Here is a 27,865-nt window from a genome sequence, read left to right as displayed (position 1 = left end):
AAGGAGTGATGACAAGAGGCCATCCCTGGAAGTTACAAAAGGAAACTGTGAGCAAGAGGGTAAGGAGTGGTTTCTTTGTGTGGAGGGTGGTTGAGCCGTGGAATGCATTGCCTGATGGAGTGGTGGGAGCGAGAACGGTCAGCAAGTTTAAAGAGTGGTATGATAGACTTTGTGTTTCTCAGGGGGGACCTCCCCTTGATGAGTCTTTTGACTCCTTGGAGGCCTGAATAATAATAATACCTGCCAAATTATGCATATTTAACATTACAAAATTGTGACAAACTGCAGTTTGGAACTTAGGCTAGACATAAAAATGACATTAGTTCTTGTATCTTAAGATTACCTTATAGCCAGAACTTAAGACAATGATTATTATTCAGGCCTCCATGGAGTCAAGACTCATTGTGGGAAGTCTCTCCCAGGAAACACAGTATACCACTTAAACTCATTAACCGTTCTCAATCTCACCACTATCAGGCAATGCATTCCACTGTTCAACTACCCTCCATGAAAAAGAAACCACTCTTCAGTTTTAATGATACAGAAATCAGCATTTAATGCCTGTTTAGTCATCATATGGCCTAAATCCTTTAGGCCATACTAGGCCTAAAGGATTTAGGCCTAGTATGGCCTGTTGCCTTAGAAGTCATCGTTGAAACGTTTAAGAGGACGTCCTGGTTTTCTTTTTCCTAATGGCTTTTACTTTAAGGCTTGTTTTGGTAATCTTTGTTTTCATTCTTTGAATGTGTTCCATCTATGTTTATATTTTTTAATTTTTTCAATTACTGGTTCTTGTTTTAATTCTTTCATAATATCTTTGTTTCTTTTGTGATCAAATAGTGTATACTTTGCAGTTTCTCATAAACTTCATTTCTGCTGTTGTTAATCTTTGTCTTTTTGTTTTATTGTCCAGATTTTGCTTCCATACATTAAGACCGGTAGGGCTAATGTATTGTATACTTTTAGCCTGGTTTGTTTTTGAACTAGGTTTGGTTTAAATATAGTTTATTACTCCTGTTATTTTTAAATATTTTGCAATTTTTATGTTTATATCTTTTTCATAAGTGATCATATATTGTAGGTAGTTAAATGAATTCACCTGTTCTAAGATCTTGTTATCTAACACTATTTTAGTTCTTGCTGGATCTTGTCCTTTAAAGGCCATAGATTTTGATTTTTCTATTGATATTATCATATCATAATCTTCGGATATCTCATTTAGATTTAAAATAGCTTTCTATAAGTTATCTTCAGAATTTGAAATTATTATCTGTTTAGTCCTTTGCCTAAAGGACTATCAGATGCTTAGAAGACTGAAAGCATTAATTTAAGGTTTAAAGACACCAAAAAATTTAGTTTATTTTAATCCTTTATCCAAATAAAAGCAGACAAAGTTTGCACCTGAAAATATCTTCAGGATTGAGGTAAGTGGTGGAACACCAGGCAAAAGGTGGACCAAACCCTCATCACTTGTCTCAGTATCTCCCATAATGCAAAGCACATCTCCTTGCAGACGTATACTATTATGCATTAAGGGAAGGGCCACTACCCAGACCTGTTTTGACCTTTGAGGTCTTGTCAGTGGGAGGCAGATCCAAAATGTGGAGAGGTCATATTTACCTATACATGTTGCCAACAGGTGAACCACCTTGTCAAATTACTCTGGATTTATTTTTACTAAATAGCTTAAGGAAATTATAACATATTAGGATATACATTAAAATAAATTTTTACACACTTCCAATATTTCAGTCACGTTGCCATTTTCACAGGAACTTAAAAACAAGACGTGCACAACAAACAGTAAATGAGGACTAAGCAGGAAGCTATTCTTTCTACTAAAAGTCCTGATGGGGCCCCTAGTGAGCAATGTTGATATTCTTGGGCAATTGGGCTGAAGGTCTTCTGATGCAAGTTTCCCAAATTTGGAGCAGTCTCATGCAACCAAATTTGTTGAGGTTTGGATTATTTCTTAGGGCTGAGGTGATTCCATGAAAAGCCTTTCATATTTGAATTTACTATAGTGTATTATTGTGGCTTTCTTCCACTGTATTCTATGGCAGGAATCCAGCGCATGGTCTGGAAGACCAGAGTGGCTGTATTGGTGAAACTGGATGTAATCCTTGTGTTCTGAAATTCTGATATTAGCTGTCCTGCCTGTTTGGCCAAAGTAGGACTGGTTATTAGTCATTTCTTGGCATGTAAAAGTCAAACAAATTAAAACCATTTAACTCCATACCCACCCATATTTATGGACTCCAAAAATAAGGAAAATTTATCATTATGTCCCATAGTGGATGGCACTGATTCTCCCACATACCAACTAGCTAAACATTTGGCCAAAACTCTTATACTATACTAGCAACACCTTCACACAAAAAACTCAGCCCACTTCAAAGCCAGCATAGAAAACCTTACACTCAAAACACACTGACTTAATGGTCAGTGTTTGATTATTATTATTATTATTATTATTTCGGGTGACTCGAGGAGTCCTTACACATCGAGGGAGGCCCTAAACAATATGTCCACACAACTATGCGATTACATTCTCACAGTATCTATCATACCTTGTCTTGAACTCGCTCACCGTCATAGCACCCACAACAGACTCTGGCAGCTTATTCCACTCATTTACCACTCTATAAGTAAAGAACCCAGCTCTAACACCACTGCTAACCACACTCTTGCCCAGCTTCCATAGGTGTCCCCTAGTTCTTCCACCACCAGTCCTGATCTCAAAAATATCCTCCGAATTAATCCTATAGAATCCCTTTAGCAATTTGAATGTCTCAATCATATCTCCCCTCCTCCACCTATCAACTAGTTTCTGCAACCCAGAAATCTTCAACCTGTTCTCATATGGTTCATTCCATACCTGTTATCATCTTAGTCACTTGCCTCTGGATCCTCTCCACCTCCTCCCCATCAAGAAGGAACCGAGGTGACCAAATCTGGGCACAGTAGTCGAGATGAGGTCTTATCAAGGCTTGGTACAGAGGTACAATAACTTGCTTGTCTGCTCGTGAGGTATTTTTCAATAACCAAGTGAGTTGATTTAACTATTTTTGCAATGTGCCCCTAAACTTCATCTCCCTATCCACCAGCACTCCCAAGTCCCTGGCCTCAATCTCTTGGAGTACAGTTCCACCAATGTGGTATACTGCTGCTAATCTTTTCACCCCAAAATGCATAACCTTACATTTTGTCACATTAAATTGACATCCATTCTCCTTAGCCCAGAACTCCAATCTATCTAAGTCATCCTGCAAGACTTATACATCTTCTGCATTCACTATTGCCCTACCCAACTTTGCATCATCAGTGAACAAATGAATCGTTCCACTTAGATCCTTCCCTATATCGTTAATGAACAGATTAAACAGCAGTGGTCCAAGAACAGAACCCTGCAGCATACCACTAGTCACAGGCTGTCTTTTGGACTACTCCTGAATAAACTACTCTTTGATATCTCTCCAACCAACCACCTATCCATCTCACCAATCCTATATCCATTTCCACATGTTGTAGTTTACAGATTAGTATTCTATGTGGTATCCTGTCAAATGCCTTTGCCAGGTCCAGCAGTATCACTGTAAACCCATTTCCCTTATCCAGTTCAGCCGTCACCTTGTTATAAAATTTGAGCAAGTTACTGAAGCATGATCTACCCTTCACAAAGCCATGCTGTTCCCTGTACAGTATCTCGTTTTCAATCCATTCCTGTATTTTTCCCTTGACTAATTTCTCTAAGACCTTGACAACGACTCCTGATATGCTGATTGGTCGATAATTTGCAACCGTAGTCTTGGATCCTCCTTTATGCAGTGAAACTATTTTCCCCTCTTTCCACACCTTCGGGACTAAACCAGACCTGAGACTCATTAAACAACATGGTCAAGGGCACTGAAAATTCTTTAGCCGCTTCACGCAAGACCTGTGCCTGTATACCATCCAATCCCACAGATTGTGTTCAGATTAAGGTTCTGTAATAGACTAGTCACCTCCACTTCATCACTATTCTTGCATAAACTAATGGTTCCTTCATTTTTTCAATGTCACCACCTGGATGATATGCTTTTGCAAAGTGCGCTCAGTAACTCCACTATAGACTGATTCAATGACCTTACCATCGTCATTCCTTAAAATCATTTTGCTGTGTACAGTTTTTTCTTGCTTATAGCATATTGAAAGAACTGTTTGGGATTCTCTTTTGCTTGCAAAGCTAGTTTCCTTTCATAATCTGCTTTTACTTTTTTTACTACACTCGTTACCTTTCTGGCCTGCACTTTATACTGTTCGTGTGCCTGCAGGTCACCCCTTTCTTTAAATTCCCTCCACAGTTGTTTTTTTTTGCAGCTCAAGCTTAATGGTGTTATTCATCCATTTAACCCCTATTTGTTTTACTATTCTGACCCTAGGTATACAATCAGCCATTACCTCCTGTAAATGCTCCTTGACCACTCCCCATGCTCTATCGACATCCAGCCCTTGCAGTTGTACATGCCATGGCACTGATCCAAGCAATCTCCTAAGCTTGTCATACTTGCCAGCACGGTAATTCCACATATACCCTGTCTTAATCGAAAATTCCACACCTTTAGCCACTTCCTAGGTCAAGACCTTATGATCACTCTCACCAATAGGTGGCAACATGGTCATATTCATTACAGTCAAATTCTCAGATGCTATTACCAGGTCAAGCATTCTCACACCCCTAGTATTGTCAATTACATGCTGTCTCAGATAGTTATCCCTTAACTGAATAAAATCCTTTTCCTTCCTCACATGTGTCCTCTCCTCCTTCCAATCAATGTTACCATAGTTGAAATCCCCATAATTACCCTCCTTCCACTCATTTCAGCAATTTCCCTATGCATACTATCTCCACCATCTATTCCATCACCTGGTCTATAGCAGCACCCAACTGTATATTTTATTCTGCCAGTCTCAATCTCACACCGAATAGCCTCAAATGAGCTCCTTTTATTATCCTGCGATACAACTTCAATTCTCCTTGGCTGCAGTTCAGCCATCATCAATACCCTCCCCCATTTTATTCTGTCCCTCCTAAACACACTATAACCTACACATTCTATCCCACTAACTATGTTCTTCCGTCAGCCATGTTTCACTAATGCCAATAACCTGTGGCCAGGAAGAGCCAATCAAGGCCAAAAATTCTTCTTTTGTTCCTAATACTCCTGGCATTAGTATACATGAAATGCAGTGATCCCTTAGTCCCATCCCTATATTGATGGGTTATTCTAAATGACCCATTCCCATTTTTTGTCCTTAGTGCTGGCTTGGGTACATTATATACATTCTTACACTCATCTGTCTCACTGATGTCTGCATATCCATTGATGTCTTGTCCTTATTCACAAATGTCCTACTCAAAGAATCAGAGCTAATCCAACCTAAATTTTCTCCCAATATCACTGCCCTATTTCAGTTCACAATGAACTCAGGCTATTTTGTTTGGCAAGGAAAATTCTATAAACAAAGAGGGGACAGCCATGGGTTCTCCACTCTCCTCACCCTTGGCCAACTTTTAGACTTTTGAAGAGAAAGCCTTAAACTCTGCCCCATGAAAACCAACCATATGGCTTTGCTATATTGAAATGTTTGCTATTTGGCCATATGGCTCTGATGCACTTTTCTCTTTCCTAACACACTTAAACCACCAACACCCCAGAATCAAATTCACCCTAAAAGAAGAAAAAACAACTGCCTTCCTTTCTTAAACACATTAGTCACCTACCAGCCTGATGGAACCTTGGTTTTTGCAGATTATAGAAAACCCACCCATATAGGCAGATACATTCACCAACAATCCCCCTCAACAATGGAGTCATTAAGACATTACACAGCAGGGCTAAACTTCTGTTCAAATGGCAATGCCCTAACCACAGAACTAAACCACATTCTCACTTTCTCAGCCAATGGCTACCTCCCAAAAAAATCCAAAAAATATTGAAACCAACAAACCACAACAAGGATTACTCTAAATCCATCACCATACCCTATATCAGCACCTTGGAAAAAATTGCAAAAATCCTAAAAAACATGCCTTAATGTCTTCTTACAGACCATATAAAAAATTGGCATCCCTTATCCACTCTACTAAAGACCAACCTCCCCTAGATCTAACTGGTGTATACCAGGTCCCTTGCAGCTATAAGCTGTCCTACTTTGGCCAAACAGGCAGGACAGCTAATATCAGAATTTCAAAACTACATCTGGTTTCACCAATACAGCCACTCTGGGCTTGCAGACCATGCACTGCATACCTGCCATAGAATATGGTGGAAGAAAGCCATAATAATACACCATAGTAAATTCAAATATGAAAGGCTTTTCATGGAATCAGCCTCAGCCCTAAGAAACAATCCAAACCTCAACAAATTTGGTTACATGAGACTGTCCCAAATTTGGGAAACCTACATCAGAAGACCTTCAAGCCCAATCACCCAAGATTATCAATATTGCCCACCAGAGGGAACCATCAGGACTTTTAGAAGAAAGAATAGCTTCCTGCTTCATCTGTTTGTTGTGCTTGTTATTCAGTTCCTGTGAAAATGGCAGTGTGATGTTTCTGAAATATTGGAAGTTTATTTAAATTTATTTTAATGTATATCCTAGTATACATTGAAATTTCTTTAAACTATTTAGTAAAAATAGCATAACCAATGTCTAAGCCTTTCTGCAAGAATTACTCTGGATTTAGAAAGATGTTGGAAATTTATTTTACACTTGGTTAGACTATAATAAATTTAGTTTAATCCTTTATCCAAGTGTAAGCAAACAAAGTTTGCACCTGAAAATATCTTTAGGACTGAGGTAAGATGGTGTAACACCAGCCAACAACTATAATAAATTTAAGTTAAATTTATTAGTCTAACCACGTGCAAAATAAATTTCCAACATCTTTCTCTAAATCCAGAGAAATTCAATAAGGTGGTATACCTGTTGGCAACTTGTATAGGTAAATATGACCTCTCCTATTGCTTCTGGCTTAGGATCTCCACATTTGGGTCTGCCTTCCACTGACAAGACCTCATCAAGGTTGAAACTGGTCTGGATAGTGGCCCTTCCCCAATGCATAGCAGTATACATGTCTGTAAGGAGATGTGTTTTGCATTATGGGAGATACTGAGAAGAGTGATGAGAGCTTGATCCACCTCTGCTTGGAGTTGCACCACTTTACCTCAGTCCTGAAGATATTTTCAGGTACAAACTTAGTTTGCTTACACTTGGATAAAGGATTAAACTAAATTTATTATAGTTTAATTTCAAAAGACTTCACAGGAGATCCTTTCTAGGAAAGAAGTCTATCAAGATTCAATGTGGGAAGTCCCTCCCAGGAAAGAAAGTATCATACCACTTCTTAAAAAGTCAGACTGTTCTTGCTCTCACTGCCTTATCAGGCAATACATTCCATAGTTCAACCATCCTCCATGTAAAGAAACAACTCTTCACCCTCTTGCTGAGTTTCCTTTTGTAACTTCCAGGGATAGCCACTTGTCACTTCTTGCTATTCAATCAATTGATAGAACTACCCAGTGTCAACCCTGTAACCACCTCTAGGTTTACAAGTCTTAATCATATCACCTCTCCTATCCACCAAATGCTGTAGTCCACATTCCCTCAACCAATCCTCAAAACTAACAGTTCAAAGTCCTGAAACTGTCTTTGCATCTGCCTCTATACCCTTTCCAATGGGAATTTATCCTCTTCAAATCCTGGGAGACCAAATCTGAGAATAGTTTAAATGTGGTCTGATCAGGATCTTATACAACAGAATGATAATTATCTCTACAGGTCAGCATCCTCATTACTGCAGCAATCCTTGTGTTACCTTCACCACCTTTGCAATATCCCTTGAATTTCAGGTTTGTCAATCAACCCCAAATCTCTTATCCCCTACTTCCTCCAGTACATTTCCAATAGAGGATGTAGCATCTTATCAATGTGTCTCAAACCTTAAGACCTTATATTTTGCTGCATTAAACTGTCATCCATTCATTTGCCATCTGTCTAGCTTATTCAAGTCCTCTTGCATGACTACCACATCTGCACTAATACTGATAACCCTTCCCAGCTTCACATCATCCACAAACTGAATATCCCCTGCAATCCACTGATATAAAGGTTAAACAATATGGGTCCCAGTACTGAGCCCTGTGGGACCCCACTTGTAACCCTTGCCTCCTTGAAACTGCCCCACCATATAGAACTGATACCAATCAGACAGCCAATCCTGAATCTAGTTGACCAACCATGACAACCAAACCCATGTGCTACAACTTAAATATCAGCTTATCATGTGACTGTCAAATGCCTTTGCTAAATAAGAAAATGGCAGTATGCCTTTCTATCATCTAATGCTCTTGTAACTATTACAAATAGCAGCTAGCATATTACTAAAACAAGAGCACCCCTCACAAATCTGTTGACTGACACATAACATTACTCTTATCTGCCTAATGTTGTATATGGTGCCTAACTATTTTCTCCAAGATCTTAACTACTGATGACACAAACTGGCCTATAATTAGACACTTTCCAGTCTGCTACTGCACTTATGCAATGGTATCTTACCTTCCTTGTAAGATACCAATAAAATTCCCTGTAGCCAAATTTCATTGAAAATCCAGGTCAAAGGAGCTGTCAGTTCCTTAGCACAGTCTTAAAACTAGTGGTGAAATACCATCTAATCCCACTGCTTTACTGACATCTAGAGTACTTAGTATTTGGAACACATTCTCTTGCACCTCCAAAACACCCTATCCCTCTAGTATTAAAATTTACTCCAGGATGAAATAAATCAATAAAGTGTTTTCTCAGCAGTCACTATTCCCATTTTTTCCCTATAATGTATTCTTCCATAATCATTTCTCTTACTGGCCACAACTAAAAAATCCCAATTTTTTTTTTTTAAATTTAGGGCCAATCTCTTTTCATTCCCGTTTTGCCTTCCTCACCATATTGGTCACTCTCCTGGCCTGTGTCTTATATACTTCATGCATCTGCTCTTCACCTGTCTCTTTATAGCCATAGCCTCTTTCACATGCAGTTCCTGTTTAATAGTTTGTCATCCACTTGACACCTAATTATGTCCTCTTCACTTGTGAAAGACAGGTTACTATTGCTGCTAACAAATATTCCTTCACAATTTCCCAAGCACTAATGATATCCTAGCCTTCCAATTCCTCCCTCCATGAAACTACCAAGTTGACATCTAGGACTATTATAATCACCTGCTTTATAATTCCACATACATTCCCATCTCTTTGATACTCCATGTCTGTTCATCTTTCAAGTCAAAACCACATGGTCATTCTCTTCAACTAATGGGAGAGATGTCATCTCACTTATCACCTCTTCTGATGCTAAGACCAAATCAAACTTTTGAACCTCTTGTTCCCTTTGATTACATGTTGCCTTAAATATTTGTCCCTCAAGAATTCAGGAAATTTCCATTCCCTTGTTGCTACATGCATCATCCTCTCACCAATTTATATCTTGTCTATCTCTACCTCATACCATATGCTTTCAAAATCATTAGTGTCATTATCTTCCAAAGCCTCTACTCTTAGAGGACATAAGTTGTCACTTATCATAAGCAGTACTCCACTATGCTTTCCCTTTCTATCCTTTTGAAAAATGGTATACCCTGCTATTTCTATTCCTGTTATATCCTCTTCTGTTAACCACATCTCAGTGATCTCAATCTTTGGCCAGGCTGATGCTATCAGCACCAATTTCTCTCCTTTATTCTAGATACTCCTGGCATTAGTATAAAGATAAAAATGCCACTTCCTATACCCAGCATTATCCCCTGCTAGACTCCACTGGAGTTATTGCTACCTGATGTCCCCTTCTCCCAAGTACACTTTCCCATAAAAGGCCATCTCTACTACCATCCACCTTAGGCATTCTAGTTTCCATGCATTGACACTGACTTGTTCAGAACAGCAATCTCTAGATTGCCTATGTCCTTCCTCATTCAAATGAGGTCTCTTGCATATAATTCTGTCCTTAAACACTGTCCAAGCATCTGCATATTTCAATCCTCTTTTGACACATTCTAGCTATGTTATTCAATATAACTGCTCAGCTAATCATACCTAGGCAAGACACTATCTTTCCTCTCTGCATCTTTTTGCACTACCTCAAGCAAGAATCTCATCTCACTACTGTTTCCATTCTCCTCTTCTAGCATTCCCTCTTCCACTTATCGAATGATGGAAGAGGAGAGAATAGGATAACTTTCTCATTTCCTCTATTCTACTGCTCCTATGTAAGCAAAGGAACTTTACAACTGGACTATTTGTGTGTGTAGCCTAATGACTTTACATCAATTGCCTTAGTATCACATAAGACAAGGCACATATCCTTAGATTTTATAATGCATATGTAGGCTGGTTTCAAACCTTTGAGTAATTCTGATTATCTGTAAATGGGAAATAAGACTTATTTCAACCTTGGTATCTTTTCTGGGTCTCAGATGAGACCTAGAAGAGACTTCAATAAAGGTCAAAACCAGTCTGGGTAGTCTCCCTTCCCATGATGCTAGCAAGGATGTACCTTGCATTATGTGATACTAAGGCAACTGATGTGAAGTCATTAGGTTGTATATACAAATGGCCTAGTTGAAGTTATTTCACTTCAACTTTGCTTACATTTAAATGAAGGATAAAATCAAGAATAGAATGATTTCTTTGTATCTAACTTACGGTGTGAAGTTGCCTTAGCATTGACCATATAAAAGTCATGATTGCTGCCCAAGTATCTATATATTCACCTTTCACTGGCTTGACAGCTGATTTAAACTAGGTTCCTTAGACCAGGTATAACCTAACAAAAAAGTAATGATCAGAACCTAAATTCTGATACTACAGATAAATTTCTATATAGTTTAATAAGACTTCATTATATGGAGAACAGACGTTAAGAACATGAGCAAAAAATTTTGAAGATAGTACGAGTTTTTCAGAGCTGTTTAGAAAACTTTTAGAAACAAATGTTGAATAGTAGCAATTATGAGGTAATCTTATTTTAAAAATAAAAGATTTTAAGAAATGTTAGAAGCTAAAACTGAACAATGAACTATGTTTAGGATTCAATTTTGATAGAATTTTACACCATCTTGCTTTGAAAAAACTGCTTAAATTTTGTAAAGCAAAAGGTTTTGGCTATAATTAGCCAAAACCTTGTTGATTTATTGTTGAACATCTAAGTAGCTGTTGATTTAAAAAAATCAACAGCTACTTAAATGTTCTTTCTTCAACTGACCTGAACTTGCTTAGGAGTTTAGCTATAAGAAGTCTAGTAAAAGATGAATCATTTTACTTTTGGGAAAAACTTACCCTTTTGAAATACCAGCTCTGTCTGCAATTATCTTTGTTGCTTTGACATTTCCATATTTTGAAAATAAAGCATGTAACTCTCCTTCTGTGGTCTAAATCAGATGAGAACAGAAGTTAGACAGGTCTAGCAATTATTCTAAAGAGAAAGTACAAAAGCTCTTTTGCTAAGAAATTTCATTATCAAAATGTTAGCCCACCAATAGTTTGCAAACCTATGACATTACTATAGCAAAATTATAAATCAAGTGGATATTAAATCCAGCATTTCAAATGCTGAATGTAGAAACAGTTGAAGTTGACCAGAGCTTACTAGAATACACTTGCCAGCATTTACCAGTTGCCCTAGCATGGAACATATAGAAGTCATAATTGCTGCCAAGTATCTATATATTCACCTTCTATTGGTCCATTTTGACAGCTGATTTGAACTAGAAGGTTCTCTTAGACCAGGCAGAAACCTTAAGAGCAAAAATTTGCTCCGAACTAAGGAACTTCAAGTGTGAATTTAAGTGAACCTTTCATGAAAGTAGTTTTTTCATTCAGCTTTGATAAATGCTGGATTTAATATCCACTTAATTTTGTATTGCCAAACTGAAGCCTTTTGGCTTTTTATTTCAGTAATTATAACAAGTTATAATTACTGTATGGCAGCACTTCCCAAACTGTGGGCCATGGCCCCCTTGGGGCAATAGGTTTTGTTGGAGCCTGTGAAATAATGAAAACAAATTTAAAATCTTTAAAGACTAAGTGGATTTTTTTTTTTTTTATCTCAAAACTTCTTTAATTTTTATTATTTCTTGTATTTTTTTATATTTTAATGGAAAAAATCTCATTGGTGTGGGTTCAGTTCACAAATTTTGCTTCCTGCATATTTCTGTGCATAATGAATATTATTATTATTATTATTCAGGCCTCCAAGGAGTTAAGACTCATCAAGGGAGGTCCTTCCTAAGACAAAGTCTGTCAAGACTCATCGAGGGGAGGTCCCCCGTGAGAAACACAAAGTCTATTATACCACTCTAAACTCTGACTGTTCTCGCTCCCACCACTCCATCAGGCAATGCATTCCACAGCTCAACCACCCTCCACACGAAGAAACCACTCTTTACCCTCTTGCTCAGTTTCCTTTCGTAACTTCCAGGGATGGCCTCATGTCATCACTCCTTCCTGCTGTTCAACCAAGCGAAAGAACTCTCTAGTGTCAACCATGTAACCACCTCTCAACAGTTTAAGTCTCAAACATATCACCTCTCCTATCCACCAAACTCTGCAGTCCACATTCTCTCAGCCAATCCTCATAACTATCCTTGTACAGTCCTGAAACCATCTTTGTCATCTGTCTTTGTATCCTTTTCACAGTTAATTTATCCCTTTCAAATCTTGGGGACCAAATCTGAGAACAATAGTCGAAGTGTGGTCTGATCAGACTTATACAATGGAATGATAACCCTCTTATCTCTGCAGGTCAGAGTCCTTCTCATAATAGCAATCCTCTGTTACCTTTACAACATGTCCTCTAAACTTCGGGTTTCTATCAATCATCAACCCCAGATCTCTCGTCTCCCCCACTTCCTCCAGTATAACTCCTCCCATAGAGTATGCAGCATCCCATTGATGTTTCCCAAACCTTAAGACCTTACATTTTGCTGCATTAAACTGATACCCCATTCATTTGCCCATCTATCTAGATTATTTAAATCCTTGGCAGGACTACCACAACTGCACTATTACTAATAATCCTTCCCAGCTTTGCATCATCTGCAAACAACTGAATATCCCCCTGCAATCCACTGGCTATGTCATTGATATAAAGGTTAAACAATATAGGTTTTAGTACTGAGCCTTGTGGGACCCCACTTGTAACCCTCTGCCTCCTGGAAACTGCTCCACCATACACAACTGATACCTATCAGACAGCAAATCCTGAATCCAGTTGACCAATCTGACATCCAGACCCATGTGCTGCAACTTAAATATCAGTTTATCATGTGGCACCCTGTCAAATGCCTTTGCCAATCTAAGAAAATTGCAGTATATGCTTTCCCTCATCTAATGCTCTTGTAACTTTATTATAAAAGGCTAGCATATTGCTAAAACAAGAGCATCCTTTCACAAATCCATGTTGATTCTCACAGATCACATTACCCTCATCTGCCCAATGATATATACAGTCCCCCACTACTTTCTCCAAGATCTTAACTACAGATGACACACAGACTGGCCTATAATTAGACACTTCCAGTCTGTAACCATCCTTATGCAATAGCACTATCTTACCTTCCTTCCATTCCCTGGGCACCTTTGCCAAAGCCAGACTTTCATTGAAAAGCCACGTTAAAGGCACTGTCAATTCCCTAGCACATTCTCTCAAAACTCTTGAAATACCATCCAGTCCCACAGCTTTACTGACATCCAGAATACTCAGTATCTGAAACTCTCTTCCTGTACCTCCAAAACTCTGACCAGTCCTATCCCTCTAGCATTAAAACCGACTCCTCTAGGATGAAATACTCCAATAAAGTGTTCATTGAACAATTCCACTATGTCCTCTGCATCAGTCACTATTCCCATTTTTATCCAACAATATCATTCTTCCATAGTCATTTCTTCTCCTAGTGGCCACATAGCTAAAAAATTCCCTAGGATTTTCTTTGGATCTTAGGGCCAATATCCTCTCATATTCCAGTTTTGCTTTCCTTACCACATTAGTCACTCTTCTGGCCTGCATCTTATATTCCTCATGCATCTCTTCACCTGTCTGTTTATATCTCATCCATAGCCTCTTTTTTGCATGCAATTCCTATGTAATATTGTTTGTCATCCACTTGACTCCAAATTGCGTCCTCTTCTTCACTCGTGGTATACAACTTACCATTGCTGATAACAAATATTCTTTCACAATTTCTCACACTCGTGATATCCCGGCCTTCCAATTCCTCCCTCCATGAAACTTCCCGAAGTTGACGTCTAAGACTATTATAATCACCTGCATTATAATTCCACATAACTTCCCATCTCTTTGATACTCCTGCATGTCTATTCATTTTCCAAGTCAACACCATATGGTTACTCTCTCCAACTGGCAGGAGAGATGTCAACTCAGTTATTATCAACTCTACTGATGCTATAACCAAATCCAAAACTTTTGAACCTCTTGTTCCCTCTGTTATATGTTGCCTAAGACATTTGTCCCTCAAGAATTCTAGAAATTCCATTCCCCTATTGCTACATGCATCTTCCTCTGTCCAATTTATATTACTGAAGATAAAATCTCTTATAACAATCATTCTTCTTGCACTTGCCAAACTTAGCTGTCTAAACATCTCCTGGTCCCCATCCTCTGTGCTCCTGGGTCTGTAACAACACCCCACTAAATATCCTGTCTTGCCTACCTCTACCTCACACCATATGCTCTCAAAATCTTGTCTCCCTTCCTTCCAAATTCTCCCTCTTAGAGGAGATAGGTCATCACTTATAAGCAGTACCCCACCACGCTTTCCCCTCCTATCCTGACGAAAAATGCTATATCCAGCAACTTCTATTCCTGTTATATCCCCTTCTGTCAACCACGTCTCAGTGATTGCAATAATTTTTGGCCAGGCTGATGCTATCTGCACCACCAATCCTCTCCCTTATTCCAGATACTCCTGGCATTAATATAAAGCATATAAATGCCATTGTTTTTATACCTGGCATTATCCCTTCTAGACTCCACTGGGCTCAGTGTTACCTGACATTGTCTCCCTTCTCCCAAGTATCCATTCCCACAAGAGGCCACCCCTGCTATCATTCTCCCTGGGACACTAACTCGTTCAGAACAGCAATCTCTCCAGATGCCTACGTCCTTCCACATTCAAATGTAAACGGTCTCTCGCATACAACTCCTCTTTCCTCAAACGCACTCCAAGCATCCACATATACCAGTGGTCTCGTCACACATTCTCGCTATTATGCCATTCAATATCACTGCTCTTCTTCTCAGCTCATCATTATCATACCTAGGCAACATGCACACTATTTTTCCTTTCCGTCTTCCGTACAGTCAAGCAAAAATAATCTCTTGCTGCCCAACTTACGTTACCACTCAAGTCATTCGTTCCTACCATCACAATCATCTCATCCACTCTTTCACCTCTCTTAATTGCCATAGCCAGCCTTTCTATTGTTCCTCCTGGCAAACACCCCTCATGCATCCTATCTTGAACATCACGGATCATTGAGTTACCATACATTATACCTCTTACCATTCCGTTGCTCCTATTGTTTCTATTCTCTCCTCTTTCATTCCCATACCTCTCTCTTCTACTGTTTCCATTCTCTCTTCTAGCACTCCCATACATCTCTCTCATTCCCTCTCTCCTACTGTTTCCATTTTCTCCACTTCTAGCACTTCCATATCTCTCTCTCATTCTGTCTCCTACTGTTTCCATCCTCTCGTCTGCTAGCATTATACCTCTCTCATTTCTCTTCTGTTTCTATTCTGTTTCTATTCTCTTCTAGCACCCCTATACCTCTCACCCATACTCCCTAAATGCTCTCTCCTACTCTTATTCACCTTGCAGTTATCTCTTCCATTCTCCTAATCTTATCTTTTGTACTTCTGCTCTCATTCACAAGACATTCCACCTCCTCTTTCAACTCATCTCCCTCTGCAGGTCAGTCACTCTTAATTTAAATTCACTCTCCCAAACAAAACCATCTAAACTTTCACACTATCAACTATTATTTTCTCATTCTCTCCTATCATACTACTATAAGCATATATTAGTAAATATATGCTTATTCATATAAGTTTCATTTCAAAGCAGAAATCCAAGAATAGCAGTTTCAAATATTTCACCTGATATTGGTGTAGCAATATTGAAACATTGCTAACTGTTATTAAACCTAGTTTATGTTTTAAATTTTCTTTAATACTAACTGTTTTATGTGCTTGTACTGCAAATATGCAATAAATCTATATAAAAATGAGATGTGCCATGCCAAATGTGTATGCAAGATACTAAAAATCTAATATTTACCATGTATGTTTTGTATTGAATATAAATACAATAAATAATATATGTCTATATTGTGATTTTTTTCTGAGGGCCATGAAATATTTTAATTTTTCCAAGGGAGCCCTGACATCCAGAAGTTTGTTAAGCACTGATGTATGGTATTTCAAACTGAAAGAGCAATTGAGCATTTGTTAGATTAGTATAAGTTCAGGCATCAGTTTGCCTGAAAGTGTCTAGTCTGCAGGAGAAGTTCAAAATAAGTCAGATTAGGTTAATAGTACAAAGTGACTTCTTCCCAGTTGATTTGTGAAAGTTTTCCAACTTGAATAAGCAATAAAAAAAATTGAAATTAATGAAGAACTTATGCTGCAGGAACCTGTCCTGCACTCTTCAAGCTGTTATTCATCTAGCATTTTTCCCCATAGGCAGAAAACAAGCTTTTGTCCATCTCATTCAACAATGGAGATAAGGCAGCCAGCAAACTATTTCCTTGACCTAGATACTCCAAAATGGGAAAGTTGTCAATAGCCAACTGATTCATTACTTAGACCTACTAGTTATTATTCATGCCTCCATGGAGTCAATTCATTGCAAGAGGTCCTTCCAAGGAAGGAAGGTCTATCATATCACTCTTTAAACTCACTGACCATTCTTTCCATTAGTTTAAAAGTCTTAATCATCTCTTATCCATCAAACTCTATAGTCCATATTCCCTCATCCAATCATTAACCAACTTTGTACAGTCCTGAAACTGTCTTTTTTTATCCACCCTTGTACCCTTTCCACAGGAAATTTATCTCCTTCAAATCCTAGAGACCAAATCAAAGAACAACGGTATAAGTGTGGTCTGATAAGGGTCTTATACAATGGAATGATAACTTATCTTGGCAGGTCAGCACTCTTCTCATTATTGCAGCAATCCTGTTACCTTCACCTTTGCAATATGTCCCCTGAATTTCAGGTTTCTATCAATCAACCCCAGATCTCTTGGCTCCCTATTTCTTCAAATAGCGGATGTAGCATTATATTGATGGGTATCAAGCCTCAAGACCTTACATTTGGCTACATTAAACTGACACTTAATTCATTAGGGCATCTGTCTAGCTTATTCAAATCCTCTTGTAGGGCTACCACATCTGCACTATTAGACAGCCAATCCTGAATCCAGTTGACCAACCTGACATCCAAACCCATGTGCTGCAACTTAAATATCAGCTTATCATGTGGCACCCTATCAAATGCCTTTGAGAAATCTGAGAAAGTGGCAGTATATGCCTTTCCCTCATTTGCTGCTCAAAAAACTATTGCATAAAACAACTGCTTGTAGTTTTATTACAAAAGGCTAGCATATTATTAAAACAAGCACACTCCTTAACAAATCCATGTCAATTCTTACAGTTAAGATTACCTTCATCTGCCCAATGCCATATATGGTCCCCTCACTAATTCCTCCAAAATCTTGACTACTGATGACACAAACTGGCCTATATACTTCTAGTCTGCTAACCTTTATGCAATGGCACTCAAACTCTTGAAATACTATCTAGTCCCCCATAGCTTTACTGACATCAAGACCAGAGTATTAGTATTTGGAACAAACACCTGCACTTCTAAACTCTGAACCTGCCCTATCCCTTTAGTATTAAAACCTTCAGGATGAAATATTCCAATAAAGTATTCAAACAACTCCACTATATCCTCTGCATCACCATTCCCATTTTTATCCTACAATCATTTCTTATCCTACTGGCCATAGAGCTCAAAATTCCCTAAGGTTATTTTTTTTTTGGATCTTAGGGTCAATCTCCTCTTATATTCTGGTTTTGCCTTTTTTACCATATTAGTAAATCACTCTCCTGGCCTGTGTCTAATATTCTTCATGCATCTGCTCTTCACCTGTCTTTATCTCTTCCATAGCCTCTTTCACATGCCAGCCTGGTTGACTGAGTGGTTAGTGTATCTACTCTCCAACCATGGATATATGAGATTGTCTGAAAATACTAGTAGTGGTCAGTAGTAGATGGTAGTGGTGTAGATGAAGGAAGTAAGTTGGGGTTGGTGGAGTGGTGATGAACAGTTGTAGAGTAGGTGCCCTCCCTCAATGAGTCTTTCAACTCCTTGGAGGTATTATGTAATAACTGTAATGAACATGCAATTCTTGTTTAATATTGTTCATAATCCACTTTACACAAATTGTGTCCTTTTTCACTTGTGGTTATATTGCTGCTAACAAATATTCTTTCACAATTTCCCAACCACTAATGATATCCTGACCTTCCAATTCCTCTGACTTTCCCAAGTTGATATCTAAGTGATATCCAAGACTAATCACCTGCCTTATAATTTCATATATGTTCCAGTCTTTGACACTCCTGTCTATTCATCTTCCAAGTCAAAACCACATGGTCACACTCCAACTGGTGGAGAGATGTCATCTCAATTATCAATTCTGATGCTATGACTAAATCTGAAACCTTATTCCATGTTGCCTAAGACATTTGTCCTTTAATTCTAAAAATTCCATTCCTTTATTGCTATATATATGTCTTCCTCTCCCTAATTTATACTGCTGTAGTTAAAATCTCTTATAATTATTCTTCTTGCACTTGCAAAGCTAGACTGTCTAAACATCCCAATAAATATCCTGTATTGCCCACTTCTACCTTTACTATGTTTTTAAAAATCTGTGTCACTTCCTTCCAAAGTCTCCACTCTTAGAGGAGATAAGAGACAACTTATAAGCAATACTCTACTATTGTGTTTTCCCTTCCTATCCTTATTTAGCAATTAAATTTATTCTGCAGTTTATTTTATAATAATCTGGCTAAACTTGCCCATCTTTGAACAAGCCATGGTTGAGAAACAATGGATTACATTTTATATTCTATAGCATTTTATCACGTCTGGTATAATGGCCATATGAAGTAGATATTTATCTAGTGGATATTAAATCCAGCATCTCAAATGCTGAATCTAGAAACTAAGTTGTGAAAAGTTGACTAAAGCTCACAGGAATACATTCTCCACCATTTACAAGTGGTCCTAGCACAGACCATATATAGAGGGCATAATTGCTTGCCCAAGCATAAGATGCTAGTATTCCTCCTGTTTGAGATGAATTGCCAGCTTGCTTTTCTGGCTGTTTATCAGTGATGGTGGATAGTTTTAGATCCATACTGATTATATCAAGGCTGTCACCTATGCTCTTTATATTCTCTTCCTGAGATCCAATGCTATTATATAGCTTGGATGATTGCCCATTTTTCTAAAAATGGGCAACACTATTTTTAACTTTTATTTCAAGATCTTCAATTAGTCTCTTACTGATGTGTATATGGTAAGATGGAAGAAAGGAACATGTTTAAGATTAAGGTATAATCATTTGGGCAGACTTTTAAATGAGCAGGTGAAGGAAATGAAAGCCAAGTTGGATGAGTGAAGTTTAACTATGAGTGTTGACCAGCAGCTGATGACATTTGTATGCAATTATAGGAAAAGAATAGTAGCAGCTAGTTTGGCAGAGTAACATCTAATAGGTAGTAAATACAGGAAGATAAGAGCTTAAAGCAGATTGCTATAGTTTTTATATAGAAATACCAGAGGTATGTATCAAGAACAAAAGGAGTTTCTGGCATTTTGGCCAGGGCAACCTTGTTGAAAGCTGCAGGCAGTAGTGAGACTTGGCTAATAGAAGATGCAGTTAGCAAGGATGGAATCTGAAGGGTTTAGTGTTTTTTTTAAAGGGAGAATGAAGATAGCATAGGTACTATTGATGATAGATCAACTGTAGCCAAAAATAGGGAACAGGGAAGACAACTGTTCTTTTGACAGTCTAGTGCAAGATCAAAGTCAATAAGAAAATGCTGTTGGTTACTGCTATAGATCAGTGGGTTCCAAGGATGATCAGGAAGTCTCGTATGGTGGTTGTGTATCAGTTAGATACTAGTGTTCTTCATTGGTGTTTGAAACTGTTGTATATATTGTTTTCGCTGCCCGTTTGTTTCACTACTTCAACGTGTAAAGATGTCGTCCAACAAGAAATGTACGTCAGCAGCATGCAGAACTTCTACACGAAAGGCTGGCTCAGCATTAGATTTTATGCTATGGATGCATTGCAGAAGCTGCTACATGTGCCGAAGAATGTGAAGGATCTGTGGTCGGTCTGACTAAACGAGAATGAAAATGTCGACATATGTGAGAGGTGTCGGGATAAGCTGGAGCGTTTAGGAAACAAAGCGGACATCGGGACCATAGTGTAAAAAATTTGGCAGGAGTTCATGAAAATCTTCTGCATGAGGAATTAGAAGTGCTCAGTAAGGAGATACTGGAAGTTAAAACAGTTTAATGTATAGAACAGAAATTAGGACTATAGAGATTACTTAGCTGAAGTAACTATAACAGGATTACATGAGTCTTTGGTGAATGATGAAGTAATAAATAGTATGGGAGTGATTGGGAGTCAAAATAAAACCATAAGAGGTCTAGAAGAAATAAGATGTCATGAGAGTGGGGATAAGAGTATTGAGTAATGAAACTGGGAGAGTCATGCTGAATAGTGTAGAAAATGAGTCCATGAGTGACATTTGAAGTTAAGAGTGGTAAGATACATGGTGATTCTATGATTAAGGGTATGGAGAGCATATGCCTAAGGAGTACTTGGCTGGTGGGACAATAGAAAGTGGCCATAATGCAGATAAGATGATAGTTATGGTGGGTACAAATGACCTGAGTGGATATAAATCAGATAGCAAAATATTTAACATTGTTAGATATTGTAAAGAGGAAAAGTGTCAATGGGAGGATAGTGTGTGCTGCCTCGTTTTGACAATTGCGAATTAAGTCGACAAGCATGATAATGATTGCAAGAATGTGCAAAAAAGTCTGGAAGGAATTTGTTGATGTCTGGAGTGTGTTTGAAGGAAAAACAGTTGTATGCTAGAGATGGGCTGCATCTGAACATGGAAGGACATAAGTGATTGAAGTTAGTTTTCTGAACAAGTTGAAGTAATTAGGCAGGGAACTAATATTGAAAAGGTTGAGTGCAAGAGAAACTTTAGCAGCGATTGTATATTTATTGATCCTTATTTGCAAAATAAATCAAAGAGGATAAAATCTGCATGGGACTACTGAAATTAGTGACTTGTATATCAGTTCTAAGGTTGGTACAAGAACTAGAGGGAATTTGCAATTTTTGTATACAAATGCAAGGAGCATTCGAAATAAGAGAATTTTTGGCATTAGTCAGTGCAATCTCACTGAAAGTTGTAGGCATTGGTGAAACTTGGCTGTTAGCAGAAGATGTGGTCAGTGGAATTGAATGCAATGGGTACAGTATTTTCAGGAAGGATAAAGATAGAACAGGGGAGGAGTACTGTCGATGATAGCCGATGTGTTGCAGCCAAAGAAAGTAGTATATCAAGATGATAGACATGAATGAGAGTTCATTTGAGGCAGTCTGGTGTGAAATAGTGACCAACTCAACCAAATATACAGTTGGATGCTGTTACAGGCCAGGGGAGATATTGAATTCATGTATCAGCAAATTAGTGATGAGGGATTTTAATTATGGTGATATTGATTGAAACAAGGAAATTCTACAAGATAATTACCTCAAAACAGCACATAACTGAAGGGACACGTGGTGCGAGTGTTTGACCTGGTTATTGGTTCAGAGGATATATGCATAAGGTGTCCTCGTTACCTCCAATTGGTGAAAGCAATCATGTGGTATTGACTTGGGAGGTTGCAAAATCTGTGGATTTTTCTGTTAAGAGGTATATACAAAACTACAGGTTAAGCAATTATAACACCCTTCAAAGTAAGCTTGCAGCCATCACATGGCAGAACATATTGCAGAGGAAAGATGTTAGCAGTGCATGGGATAAAATCAGCAGTATCTGAGGAAAGCAATATCAGAGTGTCCCCATGGTCAGGAAGACAAACAAGGTAGGTGTTAGATGGATGAGCAGTAGTATGAAGTTTGATCTGAAAAAAAAAAATGTTATGGAGAATGTAATCAGTATAAGGCTCAAGCTAGGAAGGTTACCAGCATAGTAAGAAAAGCCAAATCAGATTATAAGACCTTAGCCAATGAGATCAAGGGTAATCCTAAAGAGGTCTTCTCTTATGTGGCAAATAAAAGGAAGAATGACTTTGGAAGGATAACTTTAGTGGGTGCTGATGGTATTGAGGTGATAAAATCAGATGTAATAGTCAAGTTACTGAGTGATCACTTTTCAAAAGTTATCACCCAAGTTAGACTATCTTTGTACCTATAGCAATAACTAATGGGAGAATTGAAGTTAAGAAATCAGAGGTATTTAATATATTGCAAAATTTAAATGCAAAACAGTGCTGTAGGTTTATATGAAATATCAGCTCAGGTATTGCATGAATGTGCAAAGGAATTGTCAACCCCCTCTTACTTGGATATTTAAGTTAAGTTTGAACTCTGGTATGGTCCCTAGGGAGTGGAAGTTAGGCAAAGTGGTTCCTTTGCATAAAGGAAGCTCTAAAACTGTGGTAGTTAGAGACCAATCACCATCTCAGGAGCAGTGATAAAAGTATTGGAAAAGTTGGTTAAAGACAAAATTCAAGAATGGGTAGATCAGGATATGATCTTCTATAGATCCAACATGGTTTTTGTTAAAAGGTAGATCCTGCCTTAGCAATCTATCAACTTTTTATAATAGAATGACATCTGAGTTGGACAAAGGAACTGGCTACACAGTGGAACTTCCAGGTTTTGCTAAGGCCTTTGACAGGATATCCTATAGAACACGTATGCAAATTGGAGCAGATGGGAATGGATACTAAATTAGTGATATGGATAGGAGAATGGCTCAGAGAGATACCAGAAGGTGGTGTATGGAGGAGCTGAGTCCAGGATGAGGCAGGTGACCAGTGGTATGCCTCAGGGCTCTGCTTATGTCATTGTTTGATTTGTATACAAATGATATAGGAAATGGCTTAAAGGGAGATTCAGTTGTTTGCTGATGATGCAAAGTTGGGTAGTGCAATAAAAAAATCAAGTTGATGTTGAACGTTTGCAGGATGATTTAAATAAGCTGATAAAATGGGCAAAAGATAATGGATGTCAGTTCAATGTGGAAGAGTGTAAAGCTATGCATTTTGGGAATAAAAGATTACCAGCTGTGTACTACATTGATGGAACAGTACTCCAAGAGATTGATGAGGCTAGGGATGTTGGTAGATAGGGAGATGAAGTTCAGGGGACGACACATTGCTAAGGTGTCCAAGATCACACCTAGGATTATTGGTTGAGGAACACTGACAGCGATAAAGAGGTTATTCCCCTTTATAAAGGATTGATACTTCTACATTTGGATTATTGTGCTTAGGTCTGGTCACCTAGATTCCTTGGAGATGAGGAAGCTATGGAGAGGGTTCATGACTATGTTGGTAAGTGATGTAAAAAATGCTCCTTACATTGAGAGCTTGTGGATTGCAGAGGTTGATTGATAGGTAGAGAAGAGTAGATATGATAGAAACATTTAAATTACTGAAAGGTTTTTATAGGATTGATGCAGGGGAAGTGTTTCAGCAGTGTGATGATGGAAGAACAAGAGGTCATACCTGGAAATTAAAGAAGAGTAGTTAACAAGGGTGTGAGAACAAGATTTTTTTTGCCTGAAGGATGGTGAATGAGTGGAATTCATTGCCTGACTTAGTTGAAAGTTTGTCTGCAAATGAATTCAAGAGATATGACATTGTTTTGCTAGTTTGTGTCTCTAATGATGAGTCCACTGACTCCATGGAGATACCTGTAACAATAATTATTACAATTAGCATGAAAGCAAGTTAAATTATAGCTTTCAATTATGGAGAGATTGGAAGAAAGATCACAGGGCAGGAAGGAAATGGAATTTATACCCACTGAGATAATTACATCTACTTGAAGCAGCACATGGAGTATTGGATATGGTTGGTAGAAAGGTGTGCTGAAAAGTTGCAATCATAAAGGAATTTAAGTAGAACAATGTAACGTGTTCTACATATTCCCAGTGTTACTTGTTAGAACACTGCTGCATCATTTGCAATCCTCTGAGAAAGTATTTTCATTGCTGCACAAACTAGTCCACAACTGCAGATATCTATGGTAAGTTTTATTCCTTTCTTTCTCCTTTTAAGTGTTTAAATTTGAAAATGGAGAATAGTCTGATCTTATGAAAAAGGTGGGTGAAGCACATTGAAAATTGTGTATTGTCAATTAGGTTTCCTGACCAGCATGAGTGCTACAAAAGCAACATGCCTGATCAGTTTCCCCATGGCATTCTTTTAGAAAATCCTACAATTCCTTTAGAGATTATAAATTAAAAGATGCCAAGTACTTAATCCAAGTATAAGCAAACAGTTTGCACCTGAAGTAATCTCAGGACAGGGTAACATAAGCTGACAACTTTAGCTCAGCTGCCTTGGTCCCATAATACAAAGCATATGGGAAGTTATAATGCATAGCATTATACATACAAGGCTGTGTTTTGCATTATGGGATACCAAGGCAGTTGATGTGAAGACAGTTTGTATGAGTTGCCTTGTCCTGAAGTTATTTCAGATTTAAGTTGCTTACTCTTGGACAAAGGATTAAACCAAGAATATAATTTCTTGGTATCTAATTTAGTCACCATATAAGCCAAAAGATTTTCACCCAATTTCTCAAAATGGGGTAAATTCCTTGATATGACAGTGCATCTTTTGGTCAGCATTTAAACATTTTGCCGAGAGCTTCTGAATCTTTAGATATTTGTAGATAATGACCAACTCATTCCCTGGAATATCCTTAGTCTATGCAATGTTTTTTGGCTAGTATTCATTTATCATCAAGAATCATAGCATGCATTTCAATGTTTTCAGGTATGATTACTATGGAAAGGATCTTCCTGGTCTAGGGACATTGTCTTAGGATGTGCAGTTTTAAACTTGGCCATCCATTTGGCAATTATTGGATATGCTCTGGAAGTCTTCTAGTCTTTCCCAAAGTTTGAATTTCAGTTGGACTTTTCTTGCAGCATGAAAAATTTGACAGCCCAAACCCGTTTGAATTTTTTTTGAAACATCCAACATGTAATCCTAAAAGATTAAACAATTTGTTGAAATTTGGGGTTAAAGAGTTTAAGATTTTTGTTAAATCAGTTGTTGATCAGAACTTTTCAGTTCCCATAGGATCAAATTATTCATAACCAGGATAGTCACATTGCCAATTAGTCAATGACTACAGTTGATTTGAGATATTGCAAGGCATGAGAAATATTCTGTTAAAAGGATATTTCTAGAACTATAAGGCAGGTTCTTATGACAAGCTTAGATGCTTCAAGCTTCTAAGAATAACCAGGTAGAAGTCTGAATGAGTAGTATCAAGCATGAACTACAAAAATGTAAGTTGGGAGAATATAAAGACAGTGAACAGCAAGTTCACGATGCAAGGATAACCTTAATAAGCAGACAAGAGTCGAGTTACTGATTGACCCTTTTACAAGGGTATCATTTTTTAAGATAATGTTACTGCTATAACATTATGAGAAGGAATGGTGTGGGAGCAGGTGGATGAACTGGAGGTTATTAGGATATTATAGAATTTATATAAACATAGCCATTGGTTAGATGGGATATTGGCTTGTTTTGAAAAAGGGAAATAGCAATACTGCTAAACTCCAATTTAAAAAGCTAGCTTTAGAAGAGTATCAAGTGAGTGGAAGAAAGCAAAATAATTTTTTTTTAATGGAGATTTAAAGATTACAGTAGGCAATTATAGACCAACCAGTATTGTAGAAGTGGTGGTAAAAGTACTACAAAAGCTGGTAAAAAAATAATTCAGGAATGTGTAGATAACCATGATACTCTGGAGGATCAGATGCCTAGTTTCTTTTCTATCATGCAAAAAGGAGACTGCTAGATTTTAGCAAGGCTAAAATCCGACTATACCAAATGAAACTATTAACCCCAACTGGCCAGGACTTCTAGACATCCAGCTAAATCTGGATATGATTTAGTAACACCTACTGAATAACATGGATAAGTCAATTCAGTCTCACTATTTATCTAAATTGGCCAGTAGTGGTGTTAAGCAAATTAGAACAAATGGAGACGACTGGTTATATGGATAGTTCTATATATATATACACACACACACACACACACACACATACAGAAGTGATATGAAGGAGAAGAATACAGGAGAAAGTAAGTGATCAGTGGTATGCTGCAAGGTTGTGCTAGAACCGTTTAATTTGTAATCAAAAGGGAAATATTCAGTTTGCTGATGCAAAACTGGACATAATGTTGGTGATATGTGAAAAGCTAGAATGATTTAAATAGACTGTCAGCATGGGCAAAAGTTAAGAGGTACAGTTTAATGTGAAGAAATGTAAAGTTATACATCTTGGGATAAATAGACAAGCTATATAAGATTAATAGAATCTATCCTGAAGTAGATGAAAATAGGGATTAGAGATTGAGATGAAGTTTAGAGGGCATATTGCTAAGGTTATAGTGGTAAATAACCAAATAATGCTAACAAGTCAAGGCAAGTGAGAGCAAGAACGGTCAACAAGCGAGTGGTATGATACCTTGTATTTTTTTAGGGGGGACCTCCCACGATGAGTCGTGACTCCATGGAGGCCTGAATAATAATCCTTTCAGCTGTGTATAATGTTATGTATTATGGGAAGGACCACTACTCAGACTGGTTTCAACCTTTGAGGTACTGCTAAGGTGTGTGTAGGGCACTTTCTCTGAAAACTGAGTAATCTACAAGATTAAACTAAATCTCACCAAGTAACCCAAAAGGATCACTCCTAAACTTATCAAGTTCTTAATGGTGGCTCTACTCTATTAGAGGCAAAAACCTGCTGCCAAGCAGAACTACTCTGCTCCTTAGAATCATGTCCAAAGACTTGGAACATCATGAGTGAAAACCAGACCAAAAAAGAGAATAATCAGGTTATAATAATATTTCTCATACACAAGTATATATAAAAGGTGGTGAAAGTAACAGAGGATTGCTACAATAATGAGGACACTGACCTGCAGAGATGAGTTATCATTCTATTGTATAAGACTGATCAGATTACACTTAGACTATTGTTCTCAGATTTGGTCTGCAGGATTTGAAGAGGATAAATTAACTGTGGAAAGGGTACAAAGGCAGATAACAAAGATGGTTTCAGGAATATACAATGTTAGTTATGAGGATCAGTTGAGGAAATGTGGACTGCAAAGTTTGGTGGATAGAAGGAGTGGTGATATGATTGAGACTTTTAAAGTGTTGAGAGATGGTTACAAGGTTGACACCAGGGAGTTCTTTTGCTTGGTTGAACAGCAGGAAGGAGTGATAACAAGAGGCCATCCCTGTAAGTTATGAAAGGAAACTGAGCAAGAGGGTGAGGAGTGGTTTCTTCTCATGGAGAGAAATTGAACCATGGAATGCATTATCTATGATGACAGACTTTGTATTTCTTAGAGGGAGACCTC

At 37.9% G+C, this 27,865-nt stretch overlaps 1 protein-coding gene across 1 annotated transcript in view; it reads right to left on the bottom strand.

The window, feature by feature from the left end:
• LOC150109866 (uncharacterized) overlaps positions 1-27,865 on the bottom strand; it is a 185,502-nt gene that overhangs the window by 115,124 nt on the left and 42,513 nt on the right. The window contains exon 3 of the mRNA XM_090396404.1: positions 11,376-11,467. Coding sequence (XP_090252530.1) covers positions 11,376-11,467 — 92 coding nt within the window. The remainder of the gene's footprint in view (positions 1-11,375; positions 11,468-27,865) is intronic.

Source organism: Typopeltis vanoorti, chromosome 1 (genome assembly GCF_054136105.1).
Source record: "Typopeltis vanoorti isolate ZY-2024b chromosome 1, IOZ_Tvanoo_1.0, whole genome shotgun sequence".
Lineage (NCBI taxonomy): Eukaryota > Metazoa > Arthropoda > Arachnida > Uropygi > Thelyphonidae > Typopeltis > Typopeltis vanoorti.
Note: the sequence above shows the minus strand (reverse complement) of the source record. Positions and strands in the feature narration are given on the sequence as shown.